Below are 20,790 nucleotides of genomic sequence, written 5' to 3' on the forward strand. Positions count from 1 at the left end.
AATGGAAAAAGTATTACCTCACTTGGTTCACACAGATCAGGTGGGATTTGTGAAGGGAAGGACATCATCAGATAATGTTAGAAGACTCCTGCACCTTATGTGGCAAAATCGGAATAATCTTACCCCTGTGGTTGCTCTGTCATTGGATGCCCATAAGGCTTTTGACCGAGTAGAATGGAACTTCCTTCAGTATACACTCAAGGCATTTGGATTTGGGGAGGGCTTACTTAGGTGGGTCAGAGTGATTTATTCGGATCCTAGAGCTGCAGTGTTAACAAATGGACTAATCTCACCTTTTTTAAAACTGGAACGTGGAACTAAACAGGGAGACCCACTAAGCCCCCTACTATTTACATTGTTTTTAGAGCCTTTGGCAGCTGCAGTTAGACAGGACAGTGGTATTAAAGGAGTGGTGCAGGGATCGGAAGAACATAAAATGTTCTTGTATGCTGATGACATATTGCTTCTTATTAGGGACCCTTCCTCTTCAATTCCAAATATTCTGTTTACAATTGAGACTTTTTCAAAATTATCAGGCTATACAATCAATTGGCAAAAGTCAGAGGCTATGCCAGTCTCAAGGAATTGTTTTCTAGCTCACCTTTCTCCATTCAATTTTAGGTGGATCCCGGTTGGTATGAAATACCTTGGTATTAAACTTTGCCCAGAGTTAGCTAATATAATCCCAATTAATATAGAACCACTGCTTCAAAATTTAAAAAACAATATAGATAAGTGGAAGCTACTGAACCTTACCCTGTGGGGTAAAGTCAATACTATTAAGATGCTGGTTGCCCCACAGTTCAATTATATTTCAATGATGGTACCTATAACTATTAGTAATACCTTTTATAAACAATATAATGCATTAATTAAAGCATTTCTTTGGAATGGCAAGAACCCGAGAATAGGTTTAAGAAAGCTCTCTGCATTGAAGAACATGGGAGGGCTGGCACTCCCAGATTTGGAATTATATAATATTGCTTTTGAAATGAACAAATTATCCAAACATTGGAAGAATCAGGTAACGGATAAGGGGTGGGTTGGAGTTGAAAGGTCATTGGTGGCTCCATTTAATATCATCCAACTGCTTTCACAGAAATCTAAAAGTGAATTGCAGCAAAACCCGATCATACAACATTCTCAATGGGCGTGGACCAGGGCGCATCAAAGAATGGGAATCTCTCCATATAAACAGTGCTACTCCTCGGTTTGGAATAACCCAGCTATACGCATAGGCAAGTCTCCCTTTTTGTGGCAAAAATGGTTGATACAAGGAGTTCAAAAGATAGAGGATCTATACAGGGATGACAATTTCTTGTCATTTGTTATGCTGAAAGATACATTTAAGTTGATAGACAAAGGGGATTTCTGGAAATATTTACAAATCAGAAGCAGTGTGAATTCCGTTTTTAGTTTGAACCACCTGCAGAACGAGAATGCTCTACAGGCCAGGCTGAATTTGCCAGTGAATATGCAAACTGCATCATTGTATTATAAGATGCTTCTAAATAACCAGGGTGCAATATGTGAAGGCTTGAGATTAAGTTGGCAGAAAGATCTAAATATTAAGATGAGTGAGGATGTGTGGGATGGGGTGGTTTCAAATGTAGGCTGGGCTACAAGAGATGCTAGAAGTAAGCTTATTCATTATAAAATTATTCATCGATTTTATTTTACTCCATCAAAGCTACACAAAATGGGCCTGTTGCAGAACAATAACTGCTGGAAATGTAAAACCGAAAGTGGTACTTATCTTCATGCCTTCTGGGAATGTCCTGTGGTGTCTCCATTCTGGACTGATGTTATTAAAAATCTGGAAAAGTGGATTGGCCTACCTATCCCAGCATCACCACAGATGTGTCTTTTGGGAGATAAATCTCTCCTGCCCTCTGGATTCACAATGGACATGTACGGATTGGCGGTGGCTGGTTTTATTGTGGCTGCCCGGCTAATTCTGAGGGTCTGGAAAAGCCCCCACGGGCCACGGATTGAGGACTGGTTTGGGCTGATGACAGAGACTGCTGCATTTGAAAGACTGATCTCAAAAGTGAACAACACCCAGGACAAAACGAACAGGATATGGAGTCGCTTTTTGTCATTTGTGGGGAGTAACAGCTCTGCTGTACAGAAGTAATAGACTGATTGATGTGATCAGCTGTCATATTTAGTTTTTCGGTTTGTTTGGGTTTTTTTTTTTTTGTATTTTGTATGTCTTTTGTTCTTATAATGAAAATGAATAAAAACTTTAATGACAAAAAAAACATTTTTGTTTTGGAGCAGGGCTGGGAATCACAGGGTGAGACGATCCTCAATACATGGCTGACGATACAATGGTGATATCTGTAATCCTTGTATTGTACATATTGATATTTTGCAGTAAGTCACTGATTTAAAAGGAACAAATACTTTTTTACAACAATATTTCTTTGTTAAACCACTACCTGCACATTCCATTGATGAAATATGTTTTATTTAATAGTCAGAAGTGAATACGACACCTGCATTAAAAAATATGATGATAATGATGATACTGTATCACCAAATTATGTATCACAATATATCGGTATTTCAATATTTTGGCACAACTATGCATGTACTCTTCCAAACAACGGAAGTGTTTCTGCACTTGTATGGTTCATTTCAACCTACATTTATATTTGTGCAATACTTACCCCTAACCAAAACCATACTTTAGCACTTCCTGATGGTTTTCCATAATGTCATCTGTATATCATCATCGGTATAATCCACAAAAATATTAAAATCATACTTTTTGTCAATATCACCCACTCCTTTAGCCGACAGTTCGCTAACTTGCAGAATTCTCCCTCCTTGTAAACAACGACAAACTATCCAAACATTTGTCCTATCGCACACCAAACTATGGAGACAAACACACCATTATTAGTGAAGTGTCCAAAGCTGCGTACTGGACAATGAGCTGTTCTGAAATGTACCACCCACCTCCTCCTACCACCACCATAAAACTCAAACCAGACTGGGATTGCTCCACGGGGTCAAACAAGGTCAGGAAAACCAACTAGTAGCTTCCCGGAGTACACAAAAATAACATATGGGTTTTGGACAGTAGTTTTTAAGCAGTAATGAAATATTCCAGACTCTTCCGTCCTGTTGATTCCATTATATACTGCAGTAAAAATGAATGGGTCCCCAAATGGTAATCCATCAGAGCTAATAATAGAGGGGTCAGTGGACTCGGATATGTACTCAGAAATATTTCCTGTTTTCCCTATTAGTACAAATACAGAATATGAGATACAGAACAAGGAAGTCATACAAGCTGCAATCTTTGGCAAAGTTTGTATTTTATAGTTGCACTCGTGTTTTAGAAAATTTACAGTGTGGTTCGTCATTGTTGGAAAATCAAAAGTTGTCATGGAGAGGAAGTATTCCATGAACCTACTTAGGACAATTAGATAACATATTGGGAAGTTCATTTTTGTCGATATCATCCACCCGTATATATCAGACCATGTGAAAACTTTAAGAATCTTCAAACCTTGTAAACAATGATACAGCATCGAAAAGAGGAAGTAAAAACAAGTCAGCCATTTGTCTTATACCATTAACCTACTTTTGCGTAAAACCAATCGCATCCCAAGCTAGTCCTATAAACACACTCTCACTCCTCTCCTTCTTTTGCCCATTTCAGCTACAACATCCTCTCCAACATGCCCCCAAACAAATACTACATCTATAACAAATATTTAGTTGAATCATATTTTATTTTCAATCATACATTAACAAAAATGTATTCAACAAAAATCTTAATGGCATAAAAAAATAACAGTTTTACTAGAGGACAAATCTGTGAAATTTGTGAAAGTTGCACACCAAAATTGTAACGCTTTTAACACTACTTTTCCCCTTTTAATGCATATCCATATATTCTTCTAATGCCATACCCTGCATATAACTTGACAAGGTTACTTAAAAACCTCTTCTCTATATGTTCCCTCCAATTTTCCCCGTGACCTTAAGAGGAAGCGAGATTGTGAAATACTACTTTCTCTCTCGCCCTCTCTCGAAGTCCCGCGTGCCACTGCTCCGTGCACTCCTCGCTTTCCTCCCCTCCCTCCCCTCTCTCCTCTACGCTATTTTTCCAACCTATTTCATCTTGTGTCACATTTGAACATTTGCACTGCGTTAGCCCCTCTGTGGATTTTGCCTCGGACCGGAATAATAGGAATACAAAAAAAAAAATATAATGGGAATGTGAAATTACATGCAGCAAAGAATGTCCTTGCACAATATTGATGAGAAAAGCAACCGGAATAATAGGGAAATGCTAGCAGTACATGGCGTTTTTTGCCAAGCCAAGGTGTGTATAAACGTTGAATTGGTAGCTAACCAAGCCGCCCTAATAGACTCTTATTCTTTAGGTGCTTTATCAGATCCATCAAGCAAACATTCGGGGCTAAAATAATGGGCTTTCTGTTTGCAGCCTCTCCCCTGTTCCTCTATCTCGGGGCGGCACGGGTGGAGTGTGTGCTGCATACAAATTTCAAATGTCAGGCCACAAAGCTAAGGCTATACCAGACCCTTATACTAGTTTTTCTATCAGTCAGAGAGAGAATTTACGTTTGGTTTAAAAACTGTTTTGGAAAGACATGAAAATGTTGAGTACCACTTTGTAACTACACATTGATTACACCTAATAAAACATGAACAAAGACTTAATTCATAATAAACAGTGAACTCAAATGATTCATAACTCCTAACCATAACTCCTAAAGCTATACTTAAGTTAGAAGTTATGGTTAGGAGTATAGACTGTAAAAGAAGTGAATAGAAGTGTTAATGTCATGAACAGCATTAGGCTCCAGTCAAATAAAGCTCATTGATGCTAGCAGTTATAGAGGCGAATTTGTAGCCAAGTTGCATATTAGGAATTCACAACGCGAGTATCATAGCAACCAAAGAGTCAATCCGGAGTGAGGCTGTTGAAGGTAACGCCCGTTCCCAAACCAATCAAACCTGTTGCTAATGCTAGCAGGAGTGACCTTGATTTGTGCCTGATTTGTCTGTTATTAATGTTCATATGCTGAGTTAAGGGCACAATAGCAAAATAGAAGACCAGGATCATGTAGAGTGGGTTAATACGAACACAACAAGACCAAAATGATGAGCCTGACAGCAGCAGTTACAGAGAGAGGGGCAACAGTTTTCCAATGTAAAGTGAATTGGAGGCAAAGGAGCCAGAAGCACACCCATGATCACTTCCTATTTTGAAAGCAGCAGCTAGCAGGTTAGCTATGTCCATTTATATATACAGTCTATGGTTAGAAGTTATGGTATTAATTAAGTAGTTACAAACCTAGTTTATTATGCATTAAGGCTATAATTTAGTTGTATAAAATCTTACCAAACAATGCAGTGTGCAAAGTTCCCTACTGCGCTTTTATTTGGCTCTTTGAAATTGTTTTGGGTGCATCAAAATTTAGATTAAATTGGGACTAAAACCAGGACTACACTAGGACTAGAACAAGACTAAACCAAATCAACTTGAGGACTGTAACTGGGTCCAAACCAAGGCCAAACCAGGACAAGTTTGAATGCTCTTAGTCTATTGCCCTCTGCTGGTGAAAAATGGTAATAGTCCATGTTTAAATAGTAAATTAGCAGCATATAACAAAATTCAGTTGTAACCAGATCACAGATTATTTTTACTTGTCACTCATATAACTACTCACATAGTAACAAAACATTACATATTTATACAGATACTTTTGATAATGTGTAGTGCCTTGCCAAATCACACAGTGGCAGGAAGGAACTTTTAGTAGGTCGAATAAAAGCACTTTTGTATTGCCTGATCACCAAATGCCGATATAACCAAGCAGACGACTGGGACTGCCTGACCTTACCCATCTGTTTAATGTCATGCCGTATCAAACCCACTGTGACCCCAGAGTTCAAAGGTCACACATCTCTGAGAACAGGAGCTACTTCTATATTCAAAGGTCACGACAGAAAAACATGACATCTGGAGTCAAAAGTCCAGATGCACTGCTCTTTCTATACACGTGCTTGGGCAGTTCTCCTCAGCAGGGTCCAATACATTGATACCCATTTTTGTCCTGGTTTAGTCCTGGTTAAGCCATAGTTTATTTCTGCTTTAGACCTAGCTTTAGTGTTCACTTATATTTTATTTTCAGTTGGCTGAGATTGTGGTTTAGTTCTGGAGCAAGTACCGATTTTGTCCAGGTTTAATTGTGATGATTTATGTTTACTGTCTGGTTTACTGCTGGTTTAGTCTACGTGAAGACCTTGTTTTGTCCTTGTTTAGGCTGTAGTTTAGTCCTAGTTCAGGCTTGGTTTAGTTTGGGTTTTGACCTGGTTTAGGTCTTATTCATCTGAGTTTAGAGACCTGGTTTAGTCCTGGCTTATTAAAAAACACCAACATCTCTAGTGCGTTCTCCATTCGCCTCAGTTATGTCCTGAAATCCATATTGCAGCCATATGTTGATGAGGGATATTGTGGGTGAGGTAATTGGTAACCGTAGCAACCACTAAAACAGCTGGTACCAATCCATGCAGGACTTCAGAGGGACGAGAACCAGGCTAACAAGACCACTGGGCCAGATTTTTGACCACACCAGACTGGGGGGATTGTGAAAAGTTCATTGTAAACCATGAAACATACAGAATGGTGGGAAGTTGGTATTGTGGTTGAAGGAACTGGAGAAGTCTACTCCTCAGTATTGGGCAGGCAAGGCAGACCAGTCAGCCATTTTCAAACTTGTAAAAAACAGTAACGTTGACGACATGGAAAGATTGTAGACACATATATTATTTAAACTTTTCAAAACTTTTTTTTAAAACCAAACCTAATGTTATATTTATCAAGTTGGAGCAGCATTTTGTTTCATTTAAAATGCTCGACTCCAACAGGATGTGATGCCAACAGGTGGGAATCATGAAAGTCTTCTACAATTTTTTAAACATCCCCTTGGTGGAGGATGTCATCTTACTCCATAGAGATGTTATAGCTTTGCTTGGAATGTTCCGTACTATGGCATTACTCTTATCTGTCTTGCATTGAGTGTCATTATTGCGCAAAAATACCTTGAAAAACATGATAGCTATTAGCCAAGATCTGACCTGTAACTTGGCTGGATGGCATCACTTGTTTTAACTTAACTTAAACTGAATTGAGTTTGCTTGTCTCCATGAATATAGATGTTTAATGTCATACAGTGGAACATTCTGGACAGAGAAATAATATCTCCATGGAGACCAGCAGATGTCAGATCCTCTACCAGAAAAGTTACATAGCGCAATTTCCACACTTCAGTACTTTTTAGCATAATTTAACCTATTAATGTTACATCAAGATTATAAAAAATATTGGTTTTACAGTCTCAGCTGCCAGCAAATTTACCAATCTATATTTTATTATTCAAATGCACAGACTTAAACTTCAAATTAACACTGGGTGAGGGTGTAATGACACGTAAACATTGGTAGTAATCAATGCTTAGTATCAGCCCTGGGTCTCTAGGTGCACGTCATGGCTCATAAAAAACATCAGCTTTAAAATATAAATGCATTTGGAATATTTGCCCCAGGAAAACATATTCCCTCAGAAAGCCATTATGAAGAATTACAGATCACACAGCATGTAAACATAGTATGTCATTTATTGTTTATGGTAGGGTGATCCTGTGTGACCATGACTACACTCGGATACCAGTGATTTGCATGGTTTATTTTAAAGCAGATGCCCTTCCAAAATGCAAACCTTTCCATCTGTCCAATTAGCTGTGTATTTGACCATATTCATATTCTGGTTCAGCAGTGCACATTATAACTGTTGAACATTTTTGCATTACATCTGTTATTGGTCCTTTCTGCTTCTCCAATTTCATCCCATCCAACCATTAGTATACAAAATTCGTGCACAGAAAAATTAATGATTGAATGCTGTTGCTTTGCCAACATATTCTTGAAATTAGAAAAAAAGATTAAAGAATAGAAAACATAAAAAATCTACTTAAAACTTCTAAAGGTTAAAGCTGCACTATATGTCTTTTCTGAAGAGGGGTCGACCACCTGACCACAGTAAAGTTGTCTAACATTAATTATTATTCAAGTGTTTTATTGCTCGCTTACCCATAAATCTGACCTGTAACGTGGCCTGTTGGCATCACCTGCATGCCTCAGTGAAGAACACAGTACTGTGGAACACAGTATGGCAAAGTAATACATCTCCAAGGAGTAAAACCAGTTCAGTTTTTATTCATTCATTTGATTTTACTTCATCTAGCAATTTTATCATTTACTTTTGAGCAACCTCTAAAATTCAACTCATTCCTCAAGTTGAACTCCAAACACTGGCCACTCAAAAGCAACAAAACAACCAGCTATCCAAACAACGATCCGTGGGGCTGCGTGTTTCTTCTTTATGGCCCACTTTGAAGCACTTTCGTTGGGCAGATCTGTCAAACCCAGCCCCCTCTCTGTGTGGTAGCGCTGGATAAACACAAGTTTGAGGGAGAATGATTTGAACTGGAACGAAACAATAAGAGAAACCTCCAGAAAACCAAAAGACAAGACCAATAGACCAGAGCAAGAGACGAGGGGTAAGACTGAGAGGACGAGGATGTCAGAGGGGTACTGTAGAAAGGATGAAGAGGGAAACTGGTCTCTGCAAATCTGTTTTTTCTGTGATTTTCGAAGTTGTTTGTAGTAGTGGTAAAAGTGGTATGATTGCTTGACTGTGTGTAATAAAAAACACATACATAGGACTTAAGATGGGTGGCTTTGTTACTGCATGAAAAACAGAATAGTCAGAATTGTTAAGGGTTGCCACCAAGACGCAGTTAAATGTCTTCCCCAGGAGCACAACAACAGTATGTGCTCTAGAATCCATAACTCTACAGTTGACGGGTGAACCTTTAGTGCCATTGTTATTCATGTATGTAAAATAAACACATAAATAAACACTAACTTTTCATGTTCAAAATAAAGCACCAATACTTTATATAGAACCTTAATATCAGAGAGAGGAAGAGAAAGGAGGAGTAGACAGAGAGAAGAAGTGGGGTTGGGTCATTCCTTCGTGTTTTAGCAGCTGTGGATAGTTGTATGTATGTGCGGTTACTAGTGCAATGGTCAGGGCACAGGGTCAAAGGTCAAATAAACCAATGCTGTAGACACTAGCCACAATGATGCACAACAAGTATGTACGAGCAACCACATTTAACCACAGTAACACAGGGAGGACAAGACCACCGCTCTGTAATCGAGTTATGTTTAAGGTCGAGCCAAAAATAGCACCTGAGCATAAGTAATATCATCTGAATATCATTGTTAAAGGCGCAATATGGAACTTTTCTAGTGAAGGTTGCCCACAAATGTTTATTTATTTATTTTCATATTCAACAATGCTAATCGTGAAATTAAATGCTAGGTATCTATGTTTAATGCCATGGAAACAGGCGAAAAGCGACACCTTTATAATATTACTCAAGGAGAAGTCAAAAGTAGTAATGCTAATAAATGGTGAGGTGGGTTAAGTGTCTTGCCCAAGGACACAAAAGCAGTATTCATCTGGCAGTGAATCTGACCACTCAACCAATGATGTGTATGTCAAGAGTGGCATTCGAACCTCTAACCTTCTGATCATTGGACAAACTCTCTACCAACTGAGCCACTGTTACCCATATATAATGATTACTCAAGGGATAAGAAACTCTGAGTAACTGTTGGATGTTATTTATAATTTATATTTATAATTTAGACAAACTAAATATGAATTATGCAAAATATCTTGTATGAAAAAAAACTAATTGAAATGAAATTGTTCAAATTATTAACTGTTTTGACTTTTTCAAAGCATAAATTATTAATATTACCATTAGCAACTTTTGTCAGTCGTATATTTACTGTAGACTGTACAAAGAAACCCACAGTGTTCAGCTCCAGTCAAGTGAAGCTCATCAAGGCTAAAGCAGTTATAGGGGCTAATTTGGAGTAGAATTCCATATTTGGAATTTTGACTGTAAGTATCATAGCAACCAAAGAACCAATCCGGAGCGAGGCTGTTAAAGGTAATGCCCCTTTCTGCCTGCGTCGCTGGTTTAGGACAGAGTGGGCACTTAGTAAAGCTGTCAATCAAACCTGTTGCTAACGCTAATGGGAGCGACCTCAGGGAAAGAAGGCTCCTTATTTGTCTGTTATTAATGTTCATATCTTGATTTACAGACACAATAGCGAAATCAAAACACCAGGATCATGTCGAGCGGGTTAATACAAACATTTTAAGATCAAAATGACGAGCCTGACAGCAGCATTTACGAAAAAAGAGGTGACAGTTTTTCAATAGAAAGTGAATTGGAGCCACTGGAGTCGATGGAGCCAGAAGGTCGCCCATGCTCACTTCCTATTTAGATCGTGGCAGCTAGCGGGTTAGCTATGTCCATTTATACATACAGTCTATGAGGTTTACCCACAGTGGAAATGCTTCAAAAATAATGATACTGAAGTATAAAGAAAACCTCCTCTCTTATAAGTACAATTTATAAATAATTTCAAAATGTAGGCGAAAAACTTGAACTGCCAAAATCCTCCTTCGTACTCTCCCCATTTGTTTATACTACATGACATCTATTTTTCATATCCTTTCCCTAACCACATATCGAGTCTATATTTTTTTCACAGTAACTCCAAACTTCTCCACCTCCTCCTCCTCTTCTTCTCTCTCCCTCTTCTCGTCTTCCCCCATCCATCAGCTCACGGCCCCGTTAGCTGTGTGCGAGCTATTGTGTCCCTGGTTGAATTAACTATTGATTTTCTCCTCAGCGTTATCAATGCTAGTCTGACAACACAACAGCTAGCAACAGACACAAACGGCGGGAAGCTAGCAGCGCGGGGATATTGTTAGCGCAAAGATGTAGTTTATTCACAGGCCACGGGACCCGGCGGGGAAAAACCCAAGTCAAATATTAACAGTCTCGTGTAATAATGATAATAGAGAGTACGCAAACAGACTCATGTAAATATTCAACTGCCACAAATGTGTAAATAAACTATGTGCCAGCCGCGGATTTAGTGCGGAAAAGACAATTTGGTAATTCATGGAGGAATACAAAAAAAAGGAATCATGTCAAAAACTGTGTGCTGGTTTACTTTTTTTTTTAAATTATTCATAAACATGACCAAAACATGTTCAAATCAATTATAGATTTTACTGATAACAACTGTAATGCTGATTTATTCTTAATTATAAAAATACTGGATGTGATGGTCAAGTTGTTTGTTATAATTGGTGTTTTGGTTGTCAAGACGATTATCCAATCAGAAAGCAGATGAGCCTCATATGAGTTTCTCATATGTTGCCAGTTTCAGTGATCTGAATCCTTACTAGCTAAACCCCAGCAACTGAAGCCAATCATGTATCAGTGCTAGTGCAGCCTCTGCAGCTCAGTGACTGAATTCTGGAGGTGCTGAACTTTGTGGTGGGCATTTTGAGTTCTTTTAAACACTGTCTAACTTAAATGCTGAAAAAGTCTTAAATTGGAGCTCTGATAACAATGAATATTTGGAATATATAAATCTGTCACCCTCTACTGGCGACAGTGGGGAGTGAAGCTTGATAAAAGGGCTTATTAGCAGCTCTGCTAATTACCACATATCATTACCAAATAAAGACTTGAGAAGAAGACAAGTCACATATGGGATATTGGACTTTTATATAGTCGTTATATTGTGAAAATACTTTAAAAAGTTTCATTCGAGCTCCAGCTCTGTGCCAGTCTCACTGTCGGAGGTTCAATTTCTGGCGTCATCATTTTGCTAAATGTCACTCCCCTCGCTTCACCCTACCCACACTTCCATCTATCTTATCCAATAAACCATATGAGAACATGTCGTATCAGTGTTATGTGTCTCTTGGTGACACATTCATCCCTGTACACTAATCACCACAGTCAAACATGTTAGCATAGCATGTCCCTTCCATCCATGTCCCCTCTCGGGTCCCCAGCACAGAGCATGTAGTCTACAGTGTGTTTGTGAGTTAGCACGTGGCTAATTTTAGCCTCCAGAGGATTCCCCTATAACAGTACACAAACACACACACCTGTTGGTCAGGAGATACAGGCTTTGGCACAATGTCACGGCTTTAACATCCACCTTCTGCTCATTTGTGGAAGATTTTGTAGGATTGTTATAACATTATCAGAAAATACACAAAATCAAAATGTAAAATATACAATTGATACAGTATTACAAATATGAAAATGTATTGTGATCTAAAACGTTCAAATAATGTTTTTTGTCACAAACTTTCAAATGTGGTTTTTATTTTTAGGTTGGTTTTCATTTCTTGGTTTAATTTATTCTTTATTTGTCAGGGACCATGTACAGATTCATTAATCTTTAGATTTAGTTACAGCTACTTTCTGCAGTCATTCGGCAGATGAACACACATTAAAAATCTACATTTCATTACAATTATATTATAAGACTAACTTGCTTCATCATTGGCAGGAAAAATACAATAAAATGTCACCATTTCCAATACTGTGTGTTTACTAAAATCGTAGTTAAATAGTTTTTTATAGTGAATACAGGACAAATGACCTTAATTCATGTCGGCACACTTGATCATCTAAAATGTGCGTTCAGATCTACAGACAACTAAAAGGCTGACTGAACGAAGGCTGAAGATATTTTTTGAACTGTATTTCAGTTCACAGAGGACCCAGTGGATTAGGGAGCTACATTTTTTTCAAAGGAGGTTTCTTAGATTTGAATAAAGAATTAAAGTTTGTTACATTTTTAACTAGGTATACATTTTATTTTATTTTTTTCATTTTTGTAAGACTTTATTTTTTCTTTTATTTTATTCTATATTATTATATAACAGACCAATCAGGCTCCGCTAGCATTAGCAACAGGTTTAATTGACAGCTATCGTGCCTTGTTGCTATGGGAAGGGGTGAGTACCTTCAGCAGCCTCACTCCTGATTGGCTCTTTGGTTGCACACCCAGATTTCCAAATATGGGTCTTGGTTGCAGATGAACCTCTACAGCTGCTAGCTTTGATTGGCTTCATTCGGTTACAATGGAGCACTATGAGTGACGTTACACTCCCTCAGTCCACTTCTACATAGTCCATGGTACCAAGAGTAATCAGTGTCATACATGGAGCACACGGCCCCCCTCAATAAATCCATGTTGCTGTTATAACTGCTTCAATATGCTTTATACCTGAAATCCAACACAGGCTCAGAGGTACACCGTGCCCCAGGCAGGATGTGGACTCACAAATGTGGGATAAATATTGGAAATTCAAATCAAACTTCACAACTGGGAGACTGAGTAAAACATAATCTTACTATAAAAACTATTTCAGCTTGAGTATATAGAGGTAAAACTCATCACATTTGCAAGTAAATGAAATCTCAAATTCATTTTCAATTCATAAAAGCCTCAACTTGTTCCCAACTCTTTGTCATTTTTGGATATCTGGATGCTGGATACTGCCAGATGCCCTTCCGTTTACAAATATTCTGTGAGTGATTGAAATATCTTATCTAACAACATGACTGCAGAATGTGCTTAGGGAAGGTTCCTGGGTATTGGCTCGTTAGAGGGCGATGCTTAACCCACTGCACCACTGCGCCTCCTAGTAGTGAAAGTACCACCAAATTGTTACGTCTTGAGTAATTATAAAGAAAACAAAATATTGTTTTAATAAGTGATCAGTAAGTAGGATTAGCACAACGTGAGAGAACCACCTTGTTTAATTCAAATACGCTAACAACACACCTATCGACAACATGAAGAGTTTTTTGGAGAACATATTTGAAATTTGAGGTGAAAATACCAACAGGGAAATCAATCCAACTCGATGCTAAGACAGTTCAAGATGGTGTAAGAGCTTTCACATCAGTTTGAAGAGTGCGTCTGCAACAAGCAAACAAGGGAACTTATCTTTCAACCCCTCAGAGCAAAGCAGATTTGAGTATTAAATTTAAATGAGTCAGGAGCAGTGCGTATCAAAAGGTCATACATGTTTGGATGGTTAGTTTTGCAGATATAAGAGAAGAGAACGATCAAAACATGGACTTAGAGAATTGGGAATGTGTTTTATTGCTGCAATCATGTAATTCCTCACAAGATGTCTGTGAGAATTCAATACAGCTGGAAGTACTTTGTTGTGTGAAGTTGTATTGCTTCTTTGGAAAAACTTCGGAATCAAAAGTTTGTTTTCAGCTAAATTTCATGCACATTTCAAAGTTTTAATAGCTGAAAAGCAATTATGAATCCAGTGATTGTGGAAGTTTCACCTCAGTCATGGCAGTACTACCTCCGTGGAGACATACTGTTACTGTACTGTATGTTGTACTTGACTGTGATTAAATGTCTGCACTCTATGGGTCCACTTTGTATGAGGGAGTTACTGCAGCCCTATACTCCACCCAGAGTATAGAGTCGTCTGTGGCAGCACCCGGACTATGGAACAGCGCCCTCTGCCTGTCAGATCCTAGACTACACTGAAAACCCACCTCTTCTCCCTGGCATTTAATACTAGCTGGTCAGGATATCTTAGTGTTTTATTGTTCTTTTCCTATGTATTGTGTTATCTGTTGTTTTAAGTTGTTTTAAACGTGCTATATAAATAAATTTGAATTGAATCCACTTAGAAAATCAGGGTGTATTGGGTATACCTACTTTTAACTGTACTATACTTTAACTTTTTCATTTTGAAGGCGCGATCACTGTACTTATGGCAGCTTAACTTCATGTATTAACTGAACACACGTGCTTACATAGTGAAACATATTGCTACCAAGCTGTTGGCATTTCAAAATAATTAAAAATGCCCAACAACAAACAAGGCGAGGTCAAACAGCTCAAACTATTTCTACAAATTGAAAATAACCTATTTCAGGGCCAGAATATTAATTACACTAAAATAACAAAGTATAAAATCGTTTCTTCACTAAAGTCCCACTATTCTGTAAAAGCTGATGTTGTTTGGAGTTCTACAAACATGTTCTGAAATGCCTGGGATTCTTGAGTCCTTTTGTCATTTAGTCAATTCATCGTTTAAGTCTCAGTTGGCCAAAATTTGTATTAGTAGACCAATTAATTTGCTGTAATTCTGTGGAATTTTTATGGATCATAACAGAAAGAAAAAGGCACTGAGTGAATTAGGGGGAGTTTGGGAGAGTCACATCCTTTTTTAGATGATGAACTGATGCACAGGGGATGTATGTATTTATTTGAATACACACCTACATTCTTGTATTCTTGTATAGTTTCGTAAAGTTGCATGATTTAATAAAAAAAAGAAGAAAGAAAAGCATTCGTGTTGTGATTGTTATTAGATTTGCGATATTTGTTAAAGTAGACATATCATGCGTGTTTCTGCTCTGTGGTTGTATGACACCCGTGGATCATTATGTTGTAATTTGGACATTTTAAATCACAATATTCATCGAAAACAACTTAATAAAAGAAACAGGTTTATTGACTTTCACATTAGAAAACTGTGGTGTCCAACAGGAGCTGACGTCGCCGTAAACGTCATCACAACTAAGAGAGGTGTAGCTGCAAATCACACAAGCAAGCAGCGGATTTTTTTTTCTACCAAAATGACTACATGATGCTGCCAAATCCTATGCATATCATCAATTAAGAAAATAAAATTGAGAGATCGAATTAAGTACAGAGCAGTGGGCGTGTGCTGGGGGAGGGGAAAATGAGGATCAATCGGCAAAATGAGTACTCAAATGTGCACTAATTACTCCAAAAACAACATCGAGAGAGTAAATGAGAAGGGGAACAACTATAACATGATCAAAAGCTTTGAAAAGTCTAATTTGCTGAATAGACCTGCTTTAAAAAGGTAGGATTCTATACAGAGTGAACATTGTAAACATACGAAACTAATACAAAAATCACATGCTATTCACATTCCCTTAAGCTTTGTCTCACACTCTGAGTACCACCTTGGGAACTATACATACATATTATTTTACTGTAGTAGTGTATTTGCCAATTGTTAGTAGATTATATTTATGTCCCAAATCCTCCAAATTATTCTTTAAAGCATTACATTTATAGCAAAGAACAAGTCAATTTTTTATTTTATTTATTATGGTTTTTTTTTATGAATTTATTTATGAATTTTATTTATTTAAACTACATTCCAAATACCCCCTGGTAAGTGCTTGCATATTCCCAGATAACTGTGAACTTTGAGATGATGTGACATATAGGAGTTACGTTAACACTCTTGGATGTGTTTGAAAATTGAACTGATACGCAAAAAAATAAATACAAGAAAATTAAAAACCAATTCAAGCCATTCATTTAACCTTAAACCCTCGATCAGATCTCACTCCTCTTGTTGCTGTTTTCCCTCCCGTCACCTTGTCTGACCCTCTGTCACCACCATCACCCTAGACCTTATCCGACCCCTCTCCTCTCTCCTCCAGGCCTGAAAACACCTCTTCCATCTCCTCCCCCCTCTCATCTGCTCTTGTCCTCCATCTCGATCTGATTATCTCCCCCTTCTCCGTACGCGTGTGTGTGTGTGTGCGTGTGTAAGCGATGGGGCACGGCTGGTTGACACTGTCGTAATGAGGATGCTAACCCAGATGGCCTCTCCAACACAGATATCAAGTATGCAGGATCACTGAAGGATCCGCCCGGGCCCCTCCTCCTCGTGTTCGGAAGACAGGGCCGAAGCGATGGGAAAATAAAGGTCAAATGTTTCCTCCTGTCTCTATAGGTGTTGACTAACTTTATGTCACGAAATGTTACGCATCGTAATCGGTCACTTTACAGATGATGCCACAACATTAGACAAACGCCACATCACCCTCATCCTCTGCGATCTTCTCCACATTGCCACTCCCTCTTGCTTTTTTTTATATCCTCGGAATGAAAAATATAATGGAAAAAGGTAGAACATGTATCTCAAACACTTTAACAACAGTAATGCTCAAATTGGAAAACATAATTACATAAAACAAACATGAAACAAACCAAATCCAAACCAAAATTCAGTTGCTCCTAATGATACAGAAAATTACATCCAATTAACAAATAACAAGTCATTTAAATGAATCAGCAAATATCCTCAAATATTTCATTCATAACAGTCAAATAAACCTCTTGTAATTCAGTAACTCGAATCTTATTTTCTTTTTCCCTTATTTTAGTTTTACGTTATTTATATTTGTCTTTATTTTATGACGTATATTTATTCCTTTCGATTGCCTAAGTTCATTTTTTTTCCATTATTGAAATATACCCTATGTAAATAATTTGTGTCAGTTATTTCGGTTAATTTTGCATTTTTTGTATGACTTATGTTAGTTGTTTAGTTTCTTTTAAAAGACAGTAAGACAGGAAAGAAGCAGATTAAGAAAAGTTACATAGTCAACCTTTAAAGACGACCTACTGCGCTATTGTGCTGTGTCTGCTATACAGTTATAATCTATGACACCGACTTAATAAAAGAAACAAGTTTGCTGATTTCTGCGTTAGAAAACTGCGGTGACATCGCCATAAACATCTTCACAACAAAGAGTCGGCCCCTCATTTGGACATTTGTAAATCACGCTCACATTTGTACGCAATGCTGCTGAATCCTACAAAAATCGTCCATTAAGAAAATAAAATCGGCGAACAAAGTAGGTAGAGACGAGGGGCATGTGTGGTTGAAGCGGTGAAAACGGGGATTAATGCGTCACTCCAAAAACAACTTCAGGTGAGGGGAAACTACTATCACATGGTTAAACGCTCTAAAAACTTTAATCCCATACTTTACAGATTGTGGACCCTCACCAGAAAGAGTTACATAGTCCACCTTTGAGATACATTGTCAAAACGTTCCTGCGCTTTCTAGCAATGAAAATATCGACATGTGGCAGTAGCTACTCCCAGTGATTCCAACAACCGAATCAGATCTTGTGACAACTTCAGCCTGGTCCAATCCCACACAATCATACAGTGCAGCAATCCCATTATAACATATAACACTGACTCTCACCGCGCACGTGTACTATTGATCCTCTCTTCACCTGCCTGTCCCCATCTCTTTGGAGGACATCATTGACCCATTCTGACTTTTAACAACGTCAGAGCCTCACACATCAGCACGTAATTAATAGAAGAAAAAAAAAAAAAACATGGCTGCTGTGTCCTAGAGGGTTTTCCTTGTGACAATCTGTGCTATAAATGGATTCTACTCCAATTACAAAAGAACACACGACATTCACTTCAGTCACGTTCTGACTCCGGAGAATATACAGACATACGAGGACAATGGGTGATGAATGGGATGTGGTTTAGTATAAAAAATGGAAAGAAGAACACAAAAAAAGGGGAAAAATAAACATTGAAATGGTTAAAAGTGCAGAGAGGTATAGGGTATTTGAGAGGAAACGCCTATAGTAAATGGTATGCAGATGTTATCATGAGGGAATCTAAACCAATACCACACCAAAGAGTGTTTAAGTGTGATACATTTAAGAAGAAATATAAAGAAAAAACAAAAAACAACAACTTATAATTAGGAAATGAGTGGGTAGAGTGTTTGCCCACTGATCCAAAATGTTGGTGGTTCCTTGATGTAAAGCGCTTTGACTGTCTTGAAGGTAGAAAAGCGCTATATAAAAACCATATGACCATATTTATAAAGTCATTTATGGACATGTGAACTTGCAGCTCTGTAGCCTAATTAATTTTTGACTTGGGACTGCTCTTGACTTGCAATGTGTTTATAGTTTGTTTGTTTGAAAAGGGGCATGTATTCATTCAAAGTAAATCTACCTAATGACAACTTAAAAGGCAAGTGCACCATGAGAAGGGATAACAACAAACTCAAACCAGGCCACCCAGATGGAAAATGACTGTCCAAAACAAACACTTTAAACAAAATTCCAGTAGAACTTTCTTTTGCAGAGGCCGAACTCAATCCAACATAGCGCTACAGTCGTCTTCACTTCACGGGACTTAACTTTAGCTGTTTGCACTGATGAAGTTAAGAGCGATAGACATGATAAACTAACACCATGTAACTTTCTGGAGGTGGCATGTTACTTGTGTTATTATGGAAAGGTTTGTGGAGATGCAAGCCCGCTCACAAGAAGCACATTACTTCAGTGCAATATGAACATCCATGGTGCTTTTATCTGAGTCTATTTTGGGTTAAAAAAAAAAAAGTTCCACGGTGGGCTTTAACACTGAGAGATAAGAGTGGTAGACCAAACATGGGGTTAGTTAAGAGTGACTCAGGAAACAGCAGCCCCTGGACTAACCACTGCCATATGTTGCCCAGTATCCAGCGGTGCGCTCCTGGTAAGACACATGGTAAACTCTGTGCTACACTCTATGGTTAAGTCTCTGTAAAGTTCATGTGAAACTCTGTCACTATCTCGACTCGGTGTGCGCTTTATCTGCATCTGAAGAGCCTGATGAAGTTACCCCAGTCACTGACACCAGCTCATTTGTGTAAACGCCTCTCGCTGCGCCGTGTAACCAGTTCTATTGAGCAGCTCCGGCAGTATTGATCAGAGTGTGTATGAGCCACGCGCGCACTCACCTCTCTGCTGCGCTTGGACGCATTGCCATAGCAACGTGGTGAGGAGCGCGAGCCGTGGGAGCGCCATTGGATCCACGGGGAAACAGTGTCCGCGGCGCGCAGTGCAGTGGAGCGCGAGTGTTGGAGCCAAATGTCATCCGAAACTTTGGCTCCCAACTTTCTTTCCTCTTTGCTTCTCCGCTGCTCGTCTCCTCCTCCTCCTCTTCTTCCTCCGGTCTGACCCCCTCCCTCCTTCCTCTCCTCTGTGAAGCTGCAACGCGAGGAATTTAGCCAAATGCAAAACAAATGTAACGCACTTTTAGTCAAACTATCTTAAAATACACCGCAGAACTATGTATGCGTTATGCGTAATGGCACAAGTCCATCAAGTCTGTCAGAATAATAACTGTAGACCTATATTTAAAGCTGCACTGTGTCACTTTTCTGGTGGATGGTTCTTGGCAACATCAACAGGCCAAGTTACAGGTCAGATCTATGAAGAGGTGAGCCTACTGACAGACTGTAATTGAATAAATGCAAGATATGTTGAATACTATGGAACAGTGTGATAAAGCAATAACATCTCCGTGGATAAGTGGCAGACTCCCCTTCAGAAAAGTCACCTAATACATTTTTAAATGTACATAGTCGTGTATTTTAAGTGTCCAAACTGGTGAAATACCCACTAACATATCAACAAGTTTAAAGCAAACAAGCAAAGAGGTATAAAATATATGAATAAATGATTTTAAATGTTTGTTACTAAGTGGCTTTTGAAAAACAAACTTATGCCCTAACAGTAAAAAGCTCCTTGATCCGTCTGAAGATGACAACAGCAAGATCAAACTACCGCTTTACAATAAAAAAAAAAAAAAAACAACAAAACATGTAACTTCAAAAAGCGTGAGGTTGTATTACTGCTCCGAGCTGTGCAGCTTCTACAAAGACTTCCTATAAACCAGATACGGAGCACACATGTAGCTCAGATGACAGGACAGGGTTTGGATACAGTGTGAGAGAGGGAGAAAGGAGGAGGGAGGAGAGGAGAGAGGGAGGGGAAGAGGGGCAGAAGTTTGGAGCTCTGTTGTGCAGCTCCTCCTGCTGCCCCTGTCCTCTCACCACACTTTACTGTCCCAGCACAGACAGGGGAGGGGCGAGTCATACAATGGAGACCAATGGACACTCATGAGGTAGAGTTACTCTTCTTTATTAGT

General features: G+C 38.6%; 1 protein-coding gene across 4 annotated transcripts in view; it reads right to left on the minus strand.

Annotated features, from left to right (window-relative positions):
- The window catches only part of lama2 (laminin, alpha 2), a 236,485-nt gene extending 216,762 nt beyond the window's left edge, over window positions 1–19,723 (minus strand). For 3 of the 4 annotated variants that reach the window (XM_055232139.1, XM_055232138.1, XM_055232137.1), the window contains exon 1: window positions 19,598–19,722. In XM_055232139.1, the coding sequence (XP_055088114.1) occupies window positions 19,598–19,664 (67 nt within the window). In that variant the 5' untranslated portion in view covers window positions 19,665–19,722. Of the gene's footprint in view, window positions 1–19,597 lie in introns of all 4 variants that reach the window. The other variant, XM_055232136.1, reaches the window with a different exon arrangement.
- Window positions 19,724–20,790: the final 1,067 nt, after the last annotated feature.

This window comes from Periophthalmus magnuspinnatus, chromosome 24, assembly GCF_009829125.3.
Source record: "Periophthalmus magnuspinnatus isolate fPerMag1 chromosome 24, fPerMag1.2.pri, whole genome shotgun sequence".
Taxonomy (NCBI): domain Eukaryota; kingdom Metazoa; phylum Chordata; class Actinopteri; order Gobiiformes; family Gobiidae; genus Periophthalmus; species Periophthalmus magnuspinnatus.